The sequence below is a fragment of the Cervus elaphus genome, chromosome 9 (genome assembly GCF_910594005.1).
Source record: "Cervus elaphus chromosome 9, mCerEla1.1, whole genome shotgun sequence".
NCBI lineage: Eukaryota > Metazoa > Chordata > Mammalia > Artiodactyla > Cervidae > Cervus > Cervus elaphus.
The window spans coordinates 53056857-53076269 of NC_057823.1; the positions used below are offsets into that span (position 1 = coordinate 53056857).

At 51.0% G+C, this 19413-nt stretch overlaps 5 protein-coding genes and 1 long non-coding RNA gene across 13 annotated transcripts in view; 4 read left to right on the top strand and 2 right to left on the bottom strand.

Annotated features, from left to right (window-relative positions):
• EIF4EBP3 (eukaryotic translation initiation factor 4E binding protein 3) overlaps positions 1–382 on the top strand; it is a 5056-nt gene extending 4674 nt beyond the window's left edge. Inside the window, exon 3 of the mRNA XM_043913031.1 lies at positions 39–382. Coding sequence (XP_043768966.1) covers positions 39–67 — 29 coding nt within the window. The 3' untranslated portion in view covers positions 68–382. The remainder of the gene's footprint in view (positions 1–38) is intronic.
• Positions 1–6994, bottom strand: part of SRA1 (steroid receptor RNA activator 1) — a 24026-nt gene extending 17032 nt beyond the window's left edge. For 2 of the 4 annotated variants that reach the window (XM_043913025.1, XM_043913026.1), the window contains exons 1-4: positions 6826–6886; positions 6573–6698; positions 2468–2676; positions 1896–2004 (exon numbers count right to left, since the gene is read on the bottom strand). In XM_043913025.1, the coding sequence (XP_043768960.1) occupies positions 1896–2004; positions 2468–2676; positions 6573–6698; positions 6826–6850 (469 nt within the window). In that variant the 5' untranslated portion in view covers positions 6851–6886. Of the gene's footprint in view, positions 1–1312; positions 1739–1895; positions 2005–2467; positions 2677–6572; positions 6699–6825 lie in introns of those variants that run through there. The other 2 variants (XM_043913024.1, XM_043913022.1) reach the window with 2 other exon arrangements.
• On the top strand, positions 6926–8704 carry LOC122700277. The gene is made up of 3 exons (XR_006342740.1): positions 6926–7039; positions 8170–8259; positions 8568–8704. It is a non-coding gene; the product is annotated as an uncharacterized LOC122700277 (long non-coding RNA).
• APBB3 (amyloid beta precursor protein binding family B member 3) lies at positions 7615–13939 on the bottom strand. Of its 5 annotated transcripts, none has more exons than XM_043913005.1 (13): positions 13777–13939; positions 13058–13221; positions 12902–12978; positions 12064–12124; positions 11718–11864; positions 11468–11595; positions 11209–11214; positions 10936–11050; positions 10712–10796; positions 10389–10472; positions 10009–10124; positions 9679–9870; positions 7615–8165 (listed from the first exon to the last, which is right to left on the bottom strand). In XM_043913005.1, the coding sequence occupies exons 1-13, from the start codon at positions 13916–13918 to the stop codon at positions 7929–7931; spliced, it is 1554 nt and encodes a 517-aa protein (XP_043768940.1). In that variant the 5' UTR covers positions 13919–13939; the 3' UTR covers positions 7615–7928. The 5 variants fall into 5 exon arrangements, with proteins under 5 accessions (XP_043768940.1, XP_043768942.1, XP_043768941.1 ...); XM_043913007.1 differs by having other exon boundaries at positions 13514–13927; XM_043913006.1 differs by lacking the exon at positions 11209–11214.
• Positions 13940–13960: 21 nt separating this feature from the next.
• On the top strand, positions 13961–16494 carry LOC122700272 (SLC35A4 upstream open reading frame protein). Its single transcript, XM_043913030.1, has 3 exons — positions 13961–14159; positions 15552–15650; positions 16260–16494. The coding sequence occupies exons 1-3, from the start codon at positions 14145–14147 to the stop codon at positions 16455–16457; spliced, it is 312 nt and encodes a 103-aa protein (XP_043768965.1). The 5' UTR covers positions 13961–14144; the 3' UTR covers positions 16458–16494.
• A 391-nt stretch (positions 16495–16885) lies between these two features.
• LOC122700268 (probable UDP-sugar transporter protein SLC35A4) lies at positions 16886–18786 on the top strand. The gene has a single exon (XM_043913021.1). It carries the CDS (start codon positions 16886–16888, stop codon positions 17858–17860), a length of 975 nt encoding a protein of 324 aa, XP_043768956.1. The 3' UTR covers positions 17861–18786.
• The last annotated feature ends 627 nt before the right edge of the window (positions 18787–19413 follow it).

Consider the following 19413-nt stretch of genomic DNA (forward strand, 5'->3'; position numbering starts at 1 on the left):
AGCCCAGCAACCATTTCTCCCGCCCTTTCTCTCCCCAGATGATGCACAGTTTGAAATGGACATCTAATCCCGTGCAGATGACCACGTGTGGAATGAGAGGAATCCGTCACGCTGCTGCCGCTACCTCCTTTCTCTGGGGTATCCAAAGGCCTGCTGGGCTCATCTAATCCGGAAGGGGGTGATCTGTTGGTTCTGGGCCTCCATGTTGGGTCTGAGGCAGCTAGACCAGGGATAGGAGTGGGCAACTTGCCAAGCCCTTAGCTCTACTTTCTCTTTGGTCTGTAGGCACTCCTCCCAACCCCTGGCACTGGGCTCCAGCTGAGGCTGGGCCAGGGGAATGGAGAATGTCACTTTCTGACTGCTTAGTAAACATTCAAAGAAATGCCTTGGCTCCAGTGTTCTCCTCAATGTTGATCTCCCCAGCTCAGCCATAATGTAAGGGCCCCAGCAAACCTGGTTAGGATCAGAGGTCCCAAGTCCCTTCCTAGCCCCCTCTGGGCCCACTTTCAGCAGCAATTAGACCTTGAGGCAGGCTTTGGGGACAGGCCATAGGAGCTGCCAAACGATAAACAGCAATAGCCTGACCCCTGCCAAGGGCAGTTCCAGCCTTTCCAGGAAGCACCATTGCCGCAATCAGCCTCTCTAGCAGTCCCTCCCTGGTTGTTTCAAAGCAGGAAACAAGAGGCACTGCCCCAGCCTACAGCCTTCTTTGGTCTTTCCCCATGCCCTTTCTGCCTCCCACCTGTAAGTACCAGCCTTATTCCAACACTGAAAACCTGTACTCTCCCTTCTCACAGCATGATGTGAACCTCCTGGCCCCTTCCACCTGGTTCTGTTGTCCTCAAAGTGTTAGAAGACCTTAGGGCCCAAACCGAGGCAGCAGCTTATTTGGTGAGTCAGATAAAGAGTCATAATCCTGCTCCCCCTCCCCTGCCCCCATGGGAAAAATCATGTTCCCATATTGCAGCAATCTGGTCTTTTTCACCTTCAATTTATATAGCTATGTTATAATCTCTGTAGCACTTGCATATGTCAAGGGTGATGCAATGCAAATAAGCAGTCTCCTCCTTTTGAGAGAAAAAAATCTCCCCATGCTATTTGAGTCTCTGTTTCCATGTTGAAACAAAGTCATCCAAACATAGATGACTCAGCCCAGAAAGGGATGTTTCCATGTAATTTGGGGGAAAGTGGCAGGTGATAATCTACTCATGCTTAGCAAGGCCATTCATGATGAATAGAGGAAAACAAGGAGCAGAGTAGTCAAGGACACCAGAGGGAACATAGGAAGGGCTCATCTCTCCTACCCAGGGCCCACTATATTGAGATGTTTTTATTGAAATGCATATGGTATGGTAACAAGCAACTTCGTTGTGGTCCAGGTGGGACCTCTTCCCCCAGAGATGGGTCAGACCAGAGTTCCCCATGGGCAGACCATCTCCCCAGTGGTACAAAGAAGTCAAGTTAGAGAAGCCTTCCATGCCAAGGCACAGGAGGTGGTGTGAGATGAGTCTGGGGAACCCACAGGATCACAGGTCATGCTGGACACCTGGTACAGTTTGGTTCTGCTCAGCTGTGGCTATGGATTTCTCTTCATTGGCCTCCTCCTCTGAAAACAGACTCCTCTTTACCGCAATTAATCTTTTAACTCCCACCATCCACTGACTGACCTCAGTCACATGGTCAACCATGAGTGAGCGGTGGATGTCATCTGCTGCATCCCACTGGTGGCTTGAAAGCTCTAAGGAGAGAGAGGGGCTGAGCAAGCAACCTGGAGCCAAAGATATAGCTGCCACTCCTCCTCCCTCCCCAAGTCAGTCAAAATCTCAGCACCTAGTCCAACTAGGACAACCATGGCAGGATGAGGGGTTAGGCTATACCAAGGGACCCCGCCACACCTTGCACCAGCAGAGCCATCCTCTTCTTTACAGGCGTTGACAGCTTCCCTCCAGCCCACTGTTCCTGCAGCAGAGCCAGGCGTCGACTGATGTCATCACATACCTGCTTCTGAGAGACAGAAGCGCCCTCCAAGTCAGTGCTGCCTGCCCTGCAGGGGCAGGGTAGGCAGCACATGCTCTGTCCGATCCAGGAACTTTACACTCAGTCTGAGTTATGGTTCTTTACGCAAAGATTAGAGGCCCCACTAAGAATCTGATGAAATCTATGGATCTCTTTTCAAGGAAAATGTGTGTATGCTTAGAATTTTTTAATTTCTGGAGTTTTTCAGATGGTTAAAAATTAATTCTATAGTGCTGCTTTACAATAAGGAAAGTGAAAGTGTCACTCAGTTGCGTGTCACTCTTTGCAACCCCATGGACTGTAGCCCACCAGGCTCCTCTGTCCATGGATTCTAAGGGCCAAAGAGGTGAAGACCACTCTACTTTCCTTTAAGACTGCTCATAGGATCAGAGGGTCTACCTTTGAGAGCCACACCTGCATCTGACTGTTGATGGGAGCTTTCCCAACTTACCTTTATGTGGCCACGGCAGTCCTCCAACGCCCGTTCCAAAGGTCTCAGTACATCTTCCAGCAGAGTCTCAGACTCAACGACTGGGGAATCCATGGGCACCGTTCTGGAGGGAGGACAGCTCCCCACAAATGGGGGGGGTCTGGAAACCTTACTTGATGCAGGCGGAGGCCCCACTGGGGGGAGCCCAGGAGATGTCTCTGAAGTGGGGACTGAAAAGATAAAGCAGGACCAAGCAAACATGGCTTAAATACAAACAAACAAAAATGGATGCTGTGGTAAAGCAGAATAGTAGTAGAGGACCCTACCTAGACTGAGTATTCAAGGAAGGCCTTCTAAGTTGACGTCAAAGTTTACTCTGTGTTACACTATGTTTACACTACGTGACATTTGGGAAGTTACCTTTAACCTCTGAGTTTGGGCTCCTCTTCTATAAAATGGGGATATTACAGTAGCAGCACTTATTTCACAAGGCTATAACTATGATTAAGTGTAAGAATATAGGTACAGCTGCTAAAGTGGGTAGCAAAAAGTGCTCACAAAGTTAAGAACTTGGATGAGATAGATGCAGTCATAAAGAGTTGAAGGAACCAGACACTAGGGTAGAGGTAAGGGCAGTACCCAAGAGAAGGGAAAAGTCCTGACTTGTTCAAGGAACAGAAACAAGGCCTGTGTGGCTAGAAATGCTTAACACTGAGAAATTAGGAGCTTTCACTGGAAAGGTAAGTAGTGGTCCAGACCCTGCAGGACTTTGAAGAAGTTTGGTCTTGAGCTGTCTGTGCTTAGTCACTCAGTTGTGTCCGACTCTTTGTGAGCCCATGGACTGTAGCCCACCAGGCTCCTTTGTCCATGGGGATTCTCCAGGCAAGAATATTGGAGTGGGTTGCCATGCCCTTCTCCAGGATATCTTCCCAACCCAGGGATCGAACCGAGGTCTCCTGCACTGCAGGTGGATTCTTTACTGACTGAGCCACAGGGAAGCCAAGAATACTGGAGTGGGTAGCCTATCCCTTCTCCAGGGAATCTTCCTGACCCAGGAATCGAACTGGAGTCTCCTGCATTGCAGGCAGATTCTTTACCAGCTGAGCTACCAAGGAAGCCTGGTTTTGAGCTATTACTCCATTAATGGTAACAGGAAACCATCGCCAAGTTTATAAAAGCAGGGGGTGACATCACCAAACTTGTTTTTTATGGCATTCACTCTGTATGGTCTGTGAAAAGTTGATGAGAATAGGTAAAGAAGGGCAGGGACACCAGTTGGGAGGTTAACAACAGTCCAGGAAAGAGAATGCTGGCATGGACTAGAGTGAGAGTAGACAAGGGGAAATGGGGAGGTCTGATTTATTTAGGAGAAGACAGAACAAATCTTGATGGGAATGGGGGTGAAAGATGGGAGCCAGCAGTGACTCTTGGTGACTTTAATGACATGATGGCAGAATCACTATGAAAAATAAGAATACTGGAGAAGAAAAGTCAAAAATTATTTTCAGGTATTAACATGCACATGGATGATAATTCATCTAATTGGTCTGTCAATCTGACCTCACCTCCAGTGACCACTCTCCTTCAGCCTCTCATCATCTGCCTTGTTCTCAACAACAGTGCCCACCCCTCCTAACCCTCTAGCACAGTTACTCAGATTTTCAAGGTGCATTAAAATCACTCCCTTTAAATTCATACAGCTACAGGGACTTCCCTGGTGGTCTCCCTGGTTGAGAATCCACCTTCAATTGCAGGGAACATGGGTTTAAATTCATAGCTACAGACTTTAAAAAAACATCTAACACTGCCTGGAAATCCTATACTTTGCCTTGTTTTTCTCCTCTTCAGAACAATTATTTTCACATCTTATCGCCTATAAGCTTTTCTACCTGCTCCCTTTATTTTCCTTTCCTTGATGTCTACTTCTGACCCTGCCTATTTCACCAAGAAAATAAAGGTCATTAAACAGAACACTCATCTTCCCACCACCAGTTCTGCCTACCCACCTGCACCTGGAGCTGCTTTCCTTTCTCCTCTAATAGAGGAAAGGCTCCTGCTCCTCCCAGAGGCTCTCTCTCCAGCCGGACTCTACCCACCTCTCTTGTCTTCTCTGGGCTTTCCTCCTGCAGTCATCCCCTTTCCCCTGTGCCATCAGCTCTTCCTCTACTAAACCATCCCATCAGCATACAGAACTCTCCCTTACCTCACATTCCATCCTCAGGTACTGCCCTATTTCTCATCACTCCTGAATGCTTCTGTTAGCATCACTGGTGATTGCTACATTTGTCCAATCAACTAGTCCCTTTTCTCCATCTTACTTACCTCTCAGCAGCATTCATCAGGGTTGAATCAAGATATTACTCTCTCCCAGAGTAACTCTACTTGTCTTACTTCATTGGCCACAACCTTGAAATGCTAGAGAAACCTAGGGTTCTGTCTTGAATCCTGTCTTTACTTTTTGTACTCAAGTTCATGACATCAAATACTATTCATATGATAGTGACATATTTCTATAATTCAGGCCCAGAGATCTCCCCAAAGTAGCAGCCCAAATTCAACATGGCCAAGACAGAAAGCTTGCTTTTCTCCTCCCCTGCCAAAACCCAGTTATCCCATATCAATGAACAACACCGTCCAATTCCTCAAGTGGAAGTTAAGTTACACAGCCTCCTCTTTCACCTCACCTACTGTATCTACTCATTCCTACTGACTTTCTCCATAACATACCCATATCCACCCAATTACTACTACCTCTAGTACTCCCACCCCTGGCCAAATTATCATTATATTTTACCTGTGTTATAGTTTTTCCTTTCACTTCTTCCTTAAAATCTGTTTTCCAGAGAGCATCCTTTTACATCCTTTTAAAGATGTAAGTCAATCAGTGTTTGTCAGTCTGGGGAGATTTTGCCTTCAAGCGTCTGGAGACTTTTGATTGTCACAACTGTGTGGGTGCCACTGGCATCCAGCGAGTAGAAGCCAGGGAGCTGCAGACATCTTACAATGTACTGACATGCACAAGATAATTCCTCACAAAAAAGAATGATTTGGCCCCAAAAGCCAGTAGTGATAAGGTTAAGAAACTGATTTATATCATAACTCTGCAGTGTTATAGATGTGGCTAAGAGAGGGGTGAAAAGAGCTGAATCTGAGCCCCCTATTCAGGGTCACATCAGTCGTCACTAATCATGTCCCACTGTTTGCAACTCCATGAACTGTAGCCCACCAGGATCCTCGGTCCAAGGAATTTTCCAGGCAAGACTACTGGAGTGGATTGCTATTTCCTACTCCAGGGGCTCTTCCTGACCCAGAAATTGAACTTGTGTTTCCTCAATTTCCTGCACTGGCAGGCAGATTCTTTACCTGGGAAGCCCTTTCAGCCACAGATCATCTTCAACTCTATCCCTAGCCCACTATGCTCTAGCCATCAGATATTCCTTTAGTCTAAATTTGCCAAACTTATCTCAGGGCTTCTGCACTAGCTGTTCCTAATGCCTGGAATGCTCTTGCACCTGATCCTTGCCTTTTTAATCCTTCAGGTTTCAGCTTAAATGTCAGCCCCTCAGATACCTTAGTTACCCAATCACTCTCACATCACCCTGTTTTATTTCTCTGCAGAGTTCTTACCACCATTTCATCTTTCTCCAAAGTTATACTGTGGACGCCAAGAAAGCAAAACTTTTTGTCTTGTTCACTGCTGTCTAGTTTGCCTTCAAACACAGCAGGGGCTCAGTAGATGATACTGATTAAATGAATGACATGTTAAGTCTGAGTTGCTTATCATATAGTCCAGTGACGAGGTAGAACATACAAATGGGTGTACCACCACCATGGGGTTCCGAGAAAAGATCCAAGTTTGAAATAGAATCTGAAAATAATTTGGGAACAAAAACTATGTTAAAAACCGTTAGTCTGGATGAGGTCACCTAGGACGAAAGCACAGATTCTTTGGAGACAAACCTGGGCAACAGATGAGCTCAGAAAAAGGCCTGAACCGAGCCCCTTTCTGGGACTTCAACCTCTCTCCCTCAGTAAGTCCTCAGAAGAGAAAAATAGGCTCACGGGGCAAGCTTATCTCGACACAGCCCATTCTCGGGGGGTCTCGGCGCACAGGGCCGTCACGCACCTCTGGGGGATCCATCCTGGGGAGCGGCGACCCTCTTGGTGAGCGGCGAGCGCTTGGGTCCGCCAGCCTGGGTCTGTAGCCCATAGGAGAATTGCGGCGGATCGTTCCAGCCGCGCTCCGTGTTGCCTGCGAAAGTGAGAAGACGTGTGAGGCGATCCCGGCGAGGCGACAGAGGGTCCGCACCCCACACGGTAACCGCCGCCAGCCTGGGCCGGGGAAGGACCAAGCTCCCCAGCCCACCCGCCGCGCTCACCCGGCTTCACATACAGCTCCGCCATCTCCACTTCCGCACGGCCAGCGGGGCATCACGTCATTTCCGGGGCGGCCGCACCCAGCCGACTGGGACGCCCCCCCGAAAGGGCGTTTCCTGGAGCCCTCCAGGTTGGACAATTCAGGAACGCTGAAAATCGCCCTGCTCCAACTCCGTCTATTCCAGCTAGTTAACCCTCGGGAGTGCTGACTATATGGTAGGAAATGAGGCTGTTTTCCAGGAGGTGCTGCTCTAGGAGCTTAAGACCCCTTTGGGTTCCCTCTCCAAATCACAGTTGCTCTCCGGAGCAAGTTTACCCCACCAGAAGCTCCTGCCCCACATACGCCCCACTGTGGTCTAGCCAAGTGGACTTCCAGAACTTGTGTCCACTTCCCTGAACGTTTACACTCTTTTGGTTGGAATATATTTATCTGGAAGCCTAGTACACTTCAGTGTCTCAGACCAGGTACTTCTGAGGAGTCTCACCTGAGCTCCCACAACCCTCGGAGATTTCCCAGTTGTACTGCATGTTATCTTCAGTCCTTGACTTTCGTTTATTTGACAGTCTCAGAAGGTGGAGCCCCTATTTGATTACACCTCCAATGCTGACCTTAATGCCTAGCACAGAGAAGTCCTTTAGAAATATACTTGTTAAATGAAGTCAGATTTCCAACTCTCTCATCCCCTTATGTGACTAGCAGCTGCCAACACCAAGGACGGATACAGACACTCATCTCATACAGGCTGAGTATACCCCCAACCCTGTCCCAGGCCCAATATACTTACATCCAGTGAGGTCACTGAGGGATTTTTATTTGTACTGATTTTGCTATAAAGTGTTGCTGAGGTAGAGCCAACTGTCCAGGGTTGGACAGGGGCAAGGAACACAGGGACCCAGGGAAAGGAGAGTCTGCAGCCTAGGCTGTGGTACAGGGCCTCTCAATCACCCATACAAACAATGAATTGGGCAATAGAGGGTGGGCAAGTGTCAGTGGGGCACGCAGAGAAGGCTCCAAAAGGTGAGCGGCTACAGGCCCCTGGGAAAAGAAGGGGTACAGAATTGGGCGTGGACCCAGAGCCTCCTTCCCCAGTCCTCCCCAATTAACTTAGGGCATGTGGAGCAGAGAGGGTTTCAGCCGGAAGGCATCAAGAAAAGAGAAGACACCCCGCTTTCGAGGGGCTGCCCCTGCACCCCCAACCCCTCCTTTGAGCAGGGGAAGTGGCAGGGGACCTCCTGGGGAGTCCACAGAGCTGGTCCGCTTGAGCCGCAGGCGGGCACGGGCCTGGGCACCCCAGGCCTTGCCTCGAGCTGCAGAGGCCACAAGACACTTCTGGTACTGAACCTAGGGAGAAGAGGAATGTGAGGATCCAGCTCCTTCCGGCCCCTGGACTCCCTGAAAGCTTCCACAGGACAAGGCATCAGGAGGAAAGAAACAGGTAACCATGTCTGGAGCCCCTACAACATTCACAGGTAGCTCAATAACAAAAAGTCTAAAACCTGGCATTTACTGAGCATTTAAGGAATGCTTGACACTGTGTTACGTTCTTTGTATACTTGATCCAGTTATTTATCAGGTGTTATAATCACCATTTTGTAAATGAGAAAGTGAGATTCAACGAGAATACATGATTTACCCAAGGAAACAGAGTCAGAAATTAATGGAATTCAAAACTAATTCTGACTGTAGGGCCTGTGTTCTTAGCCATACCTACCACTATGCTGGCTCCTCTCTCTCTCCTTACAGTGGACTGGCCCCTGGCAAAGTGGAGTTCCTCATCAAGGGGACATTCTACAATCCAGTCCCAGTGCAAAACTGCCCTGCTCTTCTCTCTCCTGAATTCAACAGGGTTTTACAAGGTCTTCTTACTTCTCTGGTGTCTTCCAAATCTTAAATCCAAACTGTAGTTTAAGTCATCTTCCAAATCCACAAACTTGACTTCACTGTCTTGCTCAAAACCTTTCAACAGCTCAGCGTGCCTCAGGATGAAACAAACTCATCACCCTACCCTGCGAGTTCTTCTGTGACCTGGATTCTGCCTTTCTTTCTGCCCGTCTCTCATTCTATCCATCCTTCCCCTGCCGAGCCCTGCCCCCCGCCCCGTGCACTCCATATAAACTACATTCTTTCAGACACTTGACATCCCTCTCACCTTGACCACTGGGGTTCCCTGTACTTGACAGTGCATCTTTGAAACCACTCCCCTTCACCTGGATAACTTCTCTCTTTGGACCGGCAACTCTTAGTTTTCTATCACTTCTTTCAGAGAGTTTCCTTGAACCTCTGAAGGGGCCAAAGCTTCCAGCATCCTGTGATGTACAACTTTCTTCTCACCTACCTGTGCTCTAACCTAACTGTTCTGTGAGGGAAAAGGCCATGCCTTACATACCACTGAATTCCCAGGGTCAAGTATGGTTGAGTTCTGGCAACTACTCATATTTCAGTGAGTAAGTGAATTGAACCGAGTGCAAATGTCCCACATTCATATGCCCAGAAACCAGAAAACAACCCAAATGAGAGAAAACAGGAAAGAGAATGTTCACCCTATACGGCACAGCCCTTACACAATTTCAGCTCAATGCTGAAATGTACACATATGGACTCAAGTGTCAGGGCTTCTGATATTTAAAGAAAAACAGGAATAGCTATTATTATGTGAAATGTCCTGGTCTTTAAATATTGACAATTAAAACCTACTAAAAACAGCATGAGGGTCAAATAAAATACTCCTGAACCACAGTCAGCCCTGGCATGGCTGGTCTGTGATCTCTGGAGAGGCTGCTAATCCTGAACCCCAGTGAACAGAATAGAGCAGCTGCAGGGCAATACCACCCACCCATTCCCACCCCTAACTCACCATGCAAGCCGCCTGCACAGCTTCAGAAAGTCCCCCTGCATGGGGCTGGCACCAGAAGGCTGCACACTGGAAGCTCTGATGGCCCAGGTCGACAATGAGACCAAAGGTGTGTGGGTCACGGCCAACACCAATAAAGGTCACGAGGCGCACAGGACACTGCCACAGTGGCTCCTCCTCTGCACCAGCCTCTGCCTGCCCAAATCAGGCCTAGTCACTGAAGGGTCAGATACTAGCTGGACCCCTTGAGCACTTCCAACAGCAAGCAATAACCCCTTAGCATCCCCGCCCAGCCCTCCACAGCCCCCAACTTCACCCTTTTCTGGCTGGTACCTGAATGGGATGTGCTGTCATAACAGAGTCAGACACACTGAGCATGGCAGGGACCCAGGTGTCCCGATCCCCACGGGTGGTGAGCGTACCAATGGCCTCGTTCAGCACATCCATGCCTGGGGGGACATGCCCACCTCAGTGTCTCCCAAACGTAAAGAAGGCTCTGCAAAGAGTGTCTAAGCCCCTCTCACTGACTTAGGATTCAGGGAGATGGGAACAGAATAGCTGGGGCCAGGCTTCAAATCCTGAGTGGAGAAGGGCAGTACATCCCAGGCTACAGAAGGCCATGGGAGCACTCTGAAAAATGGTGGTAGATCCTTCCTTTTCCACCTTCCACTTTCCTTACACAGCCCAAGCCCTCCAGCCCACTCAGTTCTCACCCATGGCTTTGGTGACTGGCAGGGTCCCCATGTACAGTGCCTCATACTTCTGAGCAGCCTGGCTCACAGCATCCAGTAGCTCCACTGAAATATATACAGCAAGTTGGTCTCGGTACTCTCTCAATGACCCCTTTCTCCACCCTTCTAAGGGAACTGGAGCAAGTAGGAAAAAGGCCAAGGATGTTCTTCCAATTTAGGGTTTGGGATCCCTGGGAAAAGGATACCTCAGAAGTCCTCTATCTGCAGAGAAGTACTAAATATCCCCCCTCCCCAACTTTCACCAAAGTAGCCTATTTTTGCATTGCAGCCCTGCCCCCCCATACCTTGTCGAGGCAGGTCTTCAGGGGTGATGGGGTCTAGTGAGCAGCAAGGGGAATCACCACTGACCTCCACTCGCTCCGACAAGATCTGAAACACAGTGCAGACAGCATGCGGTGAAGGGAGGGGGAAGTGAGGTAAGGAAGCCAATACCACCCTAACCCAACAACCTTAGCAGCTTCAGACCCAGCTCCATACCCACATTTCCTGCCCCACTCCTGGCCCTTACCTGGGCACAAAGCCCATGTAGGGCACTGGCAATGGCCTTTGCAGGGACGTCACAGCGAAACACATGGCACTTGAGCATACAGCTGTCTTTGTCACCCGCCACAAAAGCGAAGTCCCTGGCAGGGTCAGAGATGGGGGTAGGGCAGGAGTGGAGATGGGGCTGGGGGAGGGGTGGGGGCCCTGCAGTGCCTGCAGGAGGCTGGAAGTCAGAGTTAACGGAGGGATGGAACAGGGAGATCAGGGCTGGAGCTCAAGGCACTTGGCTGTCACTCACCTGTCACTGTTCCAGAAGCATGTGGGAGCACAGGAGAGAATTAGCTCAGCCTCTCAGACTCTCCCCCTTCTGTCCCTGCTGGGCTGGAGCCCACCCTCCCCAACCAGGGCTGGATCAGGCAGGGGAGGCAGAGCTTGGGTCCATGTCAGAGGACCTGTGTCCAGGAGTTCAATACAGGGAATGAGCATCAGTGGGGATCACAGCCTGCAAGGGGGAAGGAGAAGCAACTCTCACTTCCAAGGATGCAGGGGGTCCTCACCGGCCCTTGGAGCTGCCCACACCCCATACACGGATGTGCACCAGGGGCTGGCAGTGGATCAGACTGTGGTCCAGGGGATTCACCAGGCTCATGGCATCCTTCTTCAGAATCATCAGCATGTTCTGGCCCTGCCAAGGAGAGATCAGGCCAGAGCTCAGATGAAGGTGGTTACCATGGGGAACAGGCAGTTCAGGGACAGCCACCTCTGCTGGATGCTAGGTTGAATACCTCGAAGGATCAGCCAGCTCACCTCACCCCAGGCACCATCTGGGGGCTGGCTCCGGCTACGGGTCTGGGCCAGCTGCTGGATGCAGTTATTGACAGCGATACTGCTCTTCCCTGGTACCAGGTCCTCTTCAGGTACTTCCACCCAGCCCAGAGAGCGGACTGCAAAGCACTGACAGGTTGAAGGAAAGGACAGAAGGACCCTGAGTAAGGGAAGTAGGATGAAGTAGGATGGGTGGTGTCACAGGCTCCACATATATAAACCCTCTGGAGACCTCCCTTCACCCTTTATCACCTCTGCCCAGCCCAGTCTCACCCCTGACCTTTCCCTCCCCAAAGTCCTGGGCTGGCCTTCAGGCTTAAGTCACTACCTTAGCCCCTGGCTCCATTCTCTGGATGTAGGATTCTTCACCATACCAGGACAGAGGGTTACTGGAATAGAGCAGAGCTCGTAAGAGGACCACAATTCCTACAGAAGGCACAATGGTGAGAACCAGACTACTTGATGGGTACAAGATGTGGGATAAGAAGCAGAATATAGAGTCCCAAATGTAAACTCAGAGGGAGACAGAGCCCAGGACATATTAAATAAATGTAATATAGAGCATGGCTTAGAAATGGAGGAAAAATTCAACACACAGGACATAGAATAAAACTTACAAGCATGCAATAGGGTCCAAAATGTGGACCAGTGCCCCAAATCAGGACAAGAAGACCCTTGAACACAGGATAGGAACCTCCATGGACAGAAGGTAGGGTAGTCAGCAAGATGTAGAACATGACAGGTCAGGACCCAGAATACATAAAACAACCATACAGCAAAAAACAGAGCTTGGATCAAGGAACAAAACACTGGGACAATCAAGAATATGGGACAGAACCAAGAACATAGTGTGTATGTGTGTGTGCTCAGTGGTTCAGTAGTTTCTGACTCTGCAACCCCATGGACTGTGGCCCACCAGGCTCCTCTGTCCATGGAATTTCCCAGGCAAGAATATTGGAGCAGGTTGCTATTTCCTCCTCCAGGGGATCTTCCCGAACCAGGGATCAAACCCACGGCTCTTGCATCTCCTACACTGGCAAGTGGATTCTTTACCACTGTGCCACCCCAGAACTTGGGCCAGAAAGCAGACTGTAATAGGTCCAGCTGCATCTTTGAGTGCTATGGAACCCCAAGTTTTTCATTTCTGCCTGGCCTATCCCCCTTACCTCTGGTCCAGTGAGCTCTCCAGGCTGGAGAAGGATCTCCCCTTGGGGGGCCGAAGTCCCCAAATTCCCTCTGTCTTCTGTAGAGAGGGGGATAGGTCAGTGTGGCAGGCATAGGTCCACACATGAGCTCTGGCCCTGTCCTCACACTCCACCTACCTTGCCTCGGTCCTCTGCATCTCCTGACTCCCAGGTTGGGCGCTGCCACTGAGTGCTACCGCTGGGTACATGCCAATAATAAGTACCTGCAGCATCGCGGATCTTCCTCCAGCCAGGGGGCAGGCCTGGCTCCCCCTCCAGACTCTGGTCCCCCCACAAGTCATCTACAGGAACGTAGGATAGGAGAGGGAGGGCTTATTTGTGGACTCAGAATAACACTGTCATTATTCCTCCAACCCGTATTTGCACTGAAGGTCCAGTCTAAAGGTCGGCTTCCAACCTTGGATACAGCATTGCAAAGATCTGGGTTCATTTGTCCCCTGGTCCTCATCCCAAGACATAACGTACGCAAGTAACTTAAAGACAGGCTCCCTGTCTTTGAGCCTAAGGTAGCCTTTCGCGCTCCCTCGCCCTCCCTCAGCTCCCGATCCTCCCATCTGGACCCTCTGTGCACACCATCGCAGTTGACCAGAATGATGGCCAGCATGTAATCCTTGCCCAGCATAGCCCTGGTCGCCCTCACTCAGCCCAGCACGCCTCCGGAGCTGCTGTGCCTACAAGTCCAGCCTCTTTGCGCTGGAATCCGCCAGGCCAACGGGAGCCGCACAAACACGGGGAGGAGCAGAGGCCGGATCCTAGGGGAAAGGACCCGCCAAGGTAGCGCCTCCAGTCTAGAGGTGGCGCGTGTAAACAAGACGTTCGTATCTCCCAGTGCCTACGCGTTCGCGTCCGCGAGTCTAGGGGAGGCTCAAGGACCGCGGCGCACACGCTGACATCACCGCTCAACTGTGAGCTCATCAAGCGGCGGAAGATCCTCCAGGAGAATGGGCGCAGAACGCACACGCGAACAAGTGAGATCATCGCGTTCAGGTCGTCTGCGCACGCGCACACGTAGCCTGGCGCGGCTGGGGGCGCTGCTCAATGAGAGAGGTCACGTGGGAGTATCTGAGAAAAGGGGGCCGTCAGGAAAGCGCTTTCACCTTTTCCTGAAATGCCCCGGAAGTACCTGTGCCCTCAGTAAAGATGGCAGTAGCGTTTGCCAGGAGGGAGGCGGTGCTGCGCCTGCGCAACAAGTTCTGCAGGGAAGATGGCGGATGACAAGGTGAGTGGACATGAGGATTGTCTGGTCTGGGGTGGGCTTCACACCTTTTTAGTTCTGGGGAGAGGCGGCAGTTGAAACGGCTCCTGCATGAGGGTGCCCCTTGTTTCTCCTGGGGGCAAACTTTTACTCCTGTGAAAGTTGCTCAGTCGTGTCCGACTCTTCGCAACCCCATGGACTGTAGAGTTAATGGAATTCTCCAGGCCAGAATACTGGAGTGGTTAGCCGTTCTGGGTATCCCCGTCTCCAAGGGATCTTCCCAACCCAGGGATCGAACCCAGGTCTCCCGCACTGCAGGAGGATTCTTTACCAGCTGAGCCACAAGAGAAGCCCACAAGGGAAGTTACTCCTGTCAGCTGCCTCAGTAATGGGAAGTGGGGTGGCAGAGCATTACGCCAGGCAAGCAAAGCCAGGGATTTTCCCAGGTGTCCCCCTACCTTCCGCTCTTGGACCATAGCGCTTCTTAAGTTACTTGCAGACACTCCTAACTCTACTCCATTCCTTAGCCCCCGAAATTTTCCTTCTAGAGACGGGAAGTTTCTAGACCACAGAGACACATCCGTTTCGATCACATTCTTTGGGCACTTATTAATTTCATACTTACATGCGACCAGAATCACTGAATTCATTTGCTCACGCTCCTGCAGACAGCCACCTTCCCTATCTCCTCACCAAACTCCAGCTCATACATCCACACATTCCGTTTGGGGTGGCTTTAGGGAGGAAGGGGGAGAAGCCTAGGCAGAAATCAGGTTTGCCCCCAAATTGTCCAAGGAACTGCCTCAGGCCATTACTCACCATTAATCTGGAAGTTCAGCACCACACACACATTTACTAAGTACCTGCAGTTCCTGTGTTAGGCCTCCAAACACATTGGACAAGACAGACCTTCAGGTAGCTTATACTCACTAGTGGGCTTCCCAGGAGGCCCAGTGGTAAAGATTCCAGTGCAAGAGACGCCAGAGATTAGGGTTCGATCCCTGGATGGAGAAGATCCCTGGAGGAGGAAATGGCAACCCACTGCAGAATTCTTGCCTGGAAAACTCTGTGGACAGAGGAGCGTGGAGGGCTACAGTTCATAGGGTTTAAAGAGTCAGACACGACTGAGAGACTAAGAGTGCACACACACACTCACTCATTGACTGGTGCTTGCCTGATAAACCTAACTAAAGGTCCCCTAGCTGTCCCTTCTCCCCTATATGCTGCTTGCTGTATAAAGTTCTTGTAAGAGTGTTTGTAAGTTACCGGTGCGGATCCCATCTGTCATCCCTTTCCAGGCCCTCATATGAATTCTTTATTTTTCAATGCCTTTCTTCTTTTACTACTATCACATCAGACTTGAGCAGGGTAGAGAGCTGTGTCAGCCTTCTGAAGCCAGCCTCTTCTTTGTCCTAGGATTCTCTTCCCAAGCTTAAGGACCTGGCTTTTCTCAAGAACCAGCTGGAACGCCTGCAGCAGCGTGTGGAAGACGAAGTCAACAGTGGTGTAGGCCAGGTAAAGAAAGATGTGCCTGTTCCCTACCACCACCACCCCACCCACCTTAGGCTTTATTATCCAATATGCTTTTGAATGGGTGATAGAGATTTATTCAGCAAGTTGTTGTTTATTGAGTTCCTGTTCTCTGTGACCCCAAGGAACGTTTCCCTATAAATGGCAGTTGAACTAGAATCTTAAATAGGGGTTAACAGGGTAAAGAGGGGAGGAGAGAACATTCCAGGCAGGTGGAACAGCACAGACAAAACCCTTGTAGTGGGAGGTAGCATGATGAACATGAGAGGTGAAAGCAGTTTGGTCTGGCTGCAGTAGGGGCAGCATGCTAGGAAATAAGACTGGAGAAGCAGGCAGGGCTCAGATTCATCAGGGACATCTCTCTCAGTGGGCTTCTCTGGTTAGAGCTTTCGGACCTCAGGGTTCTGACATTGTGTGGTCATGACCCCTAGGTTCTTTTTCTGCCCCAGAATCTTGAAAAACTTTGGTGAGCATACTACAGCTTTCCAGAGTAAGGAGGAGTAGGTAGTGGGATATGCTAAGCTCGGCTTGAGTAGCTCCTAGGTAGAGAAGAGGAAAGCCCGGCTGACTTTTCTCCTACATTTTCCTCCACAGGATGCCTCATTCTTGTCCTCCCCATTCCTCAAGGGCTTCCTGGCTGGCTATGTGGTGGCCAAACTGAGGGCATCAGCAGTATTGGGCTTTGCCGTGGGCACCTGCACTGGCATATATGTAGCTCAGGCATATGCTGTGCCCAATGTGGAGAAGACATTGAGGGACTATCTTCAATCACTGCGCAAAGGGCCCGACTAGCTCTGGATTCCATGAGGGAGGCAGGATGAGCAGCTGGGGGCAGCTGGTGGAGGCCTTCAGCCACAGATGCCATATCTGGCCACCCTGGCTTTCACCCATTTGCTGTCTCCAGCTTTCCCACCACCTTCAGCCTTGCTTCCTTTCCTGCAGAGACTGGACAGTGACTCATCAGCCAACACCCTGAAGCCCTTGCCTCCATAACCCCATGGGACTGGCCCCAAGACTATGGCTTCTAGAGCCACCCACCCTTCCTCTTCTAGCCCTTACTGTGGAGTCTGCAGCTAACTCTGACTCTCAGTATTTTCTCTCAAGGCTCCTCGCTCCTGGGAGCCAGCTCCATAACTTGATTTTCCCTGAACTATCACAACCCCCACCCCACCTTACCCCCCCTTGCTAGCTACACAGGCCACCCAGGGTCTAGTTTGGGCATGAGTGTAGAGGACGGGGGTGTGCCAGGCCTGGGCCGTCCCAGGCAGGCCCGCTGGACCCTGATGCTGCTCCTGTCCACTGCTATGTACGGTGCCCATGCCCCATTGCTGGCACTGTGCCACGTGGATGGCCGTGTCCCCTTCCGACCCTCCTCGGCTGTACTGCTGACTGAACTGACCAAGCTGCTGCTCTGTGCCCTCTCCCTCTTGGTGGGCTGGCAAGCATGGCCCCAAGGGACCCCACCCTGGCGCCAGGCTGCCCCATTTGCACTGTCAGCCCTGTTGTACGGCGCCAACAACAACCTGGTGATCTACCTGCAACGTTACATGGACCCCAGCACCTACCAAGTGCTGAGCAATCTCAAGATTGGAAGCACAGCCCTGTTCTACTGCCTTTGCCTCCGACACCGCCTCTCTGCACGCCAGGGCTTAGCGCTGCTGCTGCTGATGGCCGCAGGAGCCTGCTATGCAGCTGGGGGCCTCCAAGACCCAGGGACCACCCTTCCTGGGCCCCCTTCAGCAGCTGCCACGAGCCCCATGCCCCTGCACATCACTCCACTGGGACTGCTGCTTCTCATCCTGTACTGCCTCATCTCCGGCTTGTCCTCCGTGTACACAGAGCTGCTCCTGAAGCGGCAGCGGCTACCACTGGCCCTTCAAAACCTCTTCCTGTACACTTTTGGTGTGCTTCTGAACCTAGGTCTGCATGCAGGTGGTGGCCCGGGCCCAGGCCTCCTGGAGGGTTTCTCAGGATGGGCGGCACTCGTGGTGCTGAGCCAGGCACTGAATGGACTGCTCATGTCGGCCGTCATGAAACACGGCAGCAGCATCACACGCCTCTTTGTTGTGTCCTGCTCTCTAGTGGTCAATGCCGTGCTGTCAGCCGCCCTGCTGCGGCTTCAGCTCACCGCTGCCTTCTTCCTGGCCACACTGCTCATCGGCCTGGCAGTACGCCTGTACTATGGCAGTCGCTAGCCCCTCACCACCTCCACCCTGACTCCTGACCTGTAGGTTGGGCACCACCATCAGAGCCACCTCCCAGTGCTGACCTCTCCCCTCAGCAGCCCTGTAACAAGTGCCTTGTGAGAAAAGCAGGGGAAGTGAGAGCAGCCACATTACTCTCTGGAGGTAGGTTATCCCTGGGAGACTTGAAGGCTGGGTTTGATTAAGGAAACTCTTCTGCCCCCACAAGTTCTTCCAGACTAAGAAATTAGGGGAGCATCCGTTCAGAGGCCTGAGAAGTTATCCTGTGCTAATGGAGGAGGCATGCTGCTTCATCCTGCGTGAATGCAGTTGCTTAAAGTGAAGTGTGGGCAGCAGTTGGCTTTCTTTGCCTACTGTGGTCATCCCAGCAGACCCGTAGCCCTCCAGGCCTGGTGCTGGCTGCTCCAGCCCAACCATGGTACATGGCTCCCCCATAACATAACTCATCCCCCAGTGTCATGTAGGAAAGCCCAGTTGCCGGAAGTTATGTGTATGTCCATCACCCAGGCCTCTGCCATCTTCTGTAGCTCCAGCAGCACCTGGAGGTAACACCCCCTGCTCTCTCCACACCTAGCCTTTGTTCTGGAACCCTCAGAGAGGACTGGGACTTGACTCATCTCAGGGAATGTCGCCCCTGGGCCCTGGCTTGAGTCTACACTCCTGATCTCTCTGTTCACCCTAAGGGCTCTCTCAAGGCTCAGTGTCCCCTGTGGAGCTCCTCGGAGGTGTTGTCCTTTCCTCTCTGGGTCCTGCCTTTTCTTAGCAGTGACCCAGCTCCCATCTGCCTGGGGAAACTCTACATGGAGTGACCTGGGACCAGGCACAGGGAAACTTGCTTAACTCAATCAGTGTCTAACTGCATAAGCAATAAGGTCTTAATAAAGTGCTCTGGGGTGTAGGTGGTTCCTACAGTTGGTCATGATTGTCCTGTGTCTTCTGTGTTGCATAGCTCCTCTCAAACATAATTCATTCCTTTGGTGCCCTGAGTGTCTTAATCATGGGGTGACTTACAGATTAAGAGAAAAGGCTGCTTTCTCAGCTCTTGCCAGCATGGTAATTTCCTTTGAGAACTCTGTGGAGCCAAATTTTCTCTGGCACAGAGCTTTGGAAATTTCTCTGAAGTACAAAACTTGTTGTTTAGTTGCTAAGTCATATCCAGTTCTTTTGCGAGCCCAGGGACTGTAGCCTGCCAGGCTCCTCTGTTCATGGGATATCCCAGGCAAAAATATTGGAGTAGGTTGCTCTTTCCTTCTCCAGGGGATCTTCTTAACCCAAATATCAAATCTGTGTCTCCTGCATTGGTAAGTGGATTCTTTACCACTGAGCTACCAGGGAAGCCAAAACTTGAGCCATAGAGAATTTGTGAGGAGTCTTGGGACTCAGTAAGGGAGACTGCAAGCTGTAGGCTAGAGAACTCTTAGGACTCAAGGTAGTTTTGGTTCTCATGCTCTGAATCCCTCACCAATATGCCTGCCTGTTGTCTCTTCTCATGACCAGAGGAATGTCAGGCCCCACTCCTGTGGTAAAATACCTGGTAAGCTTGT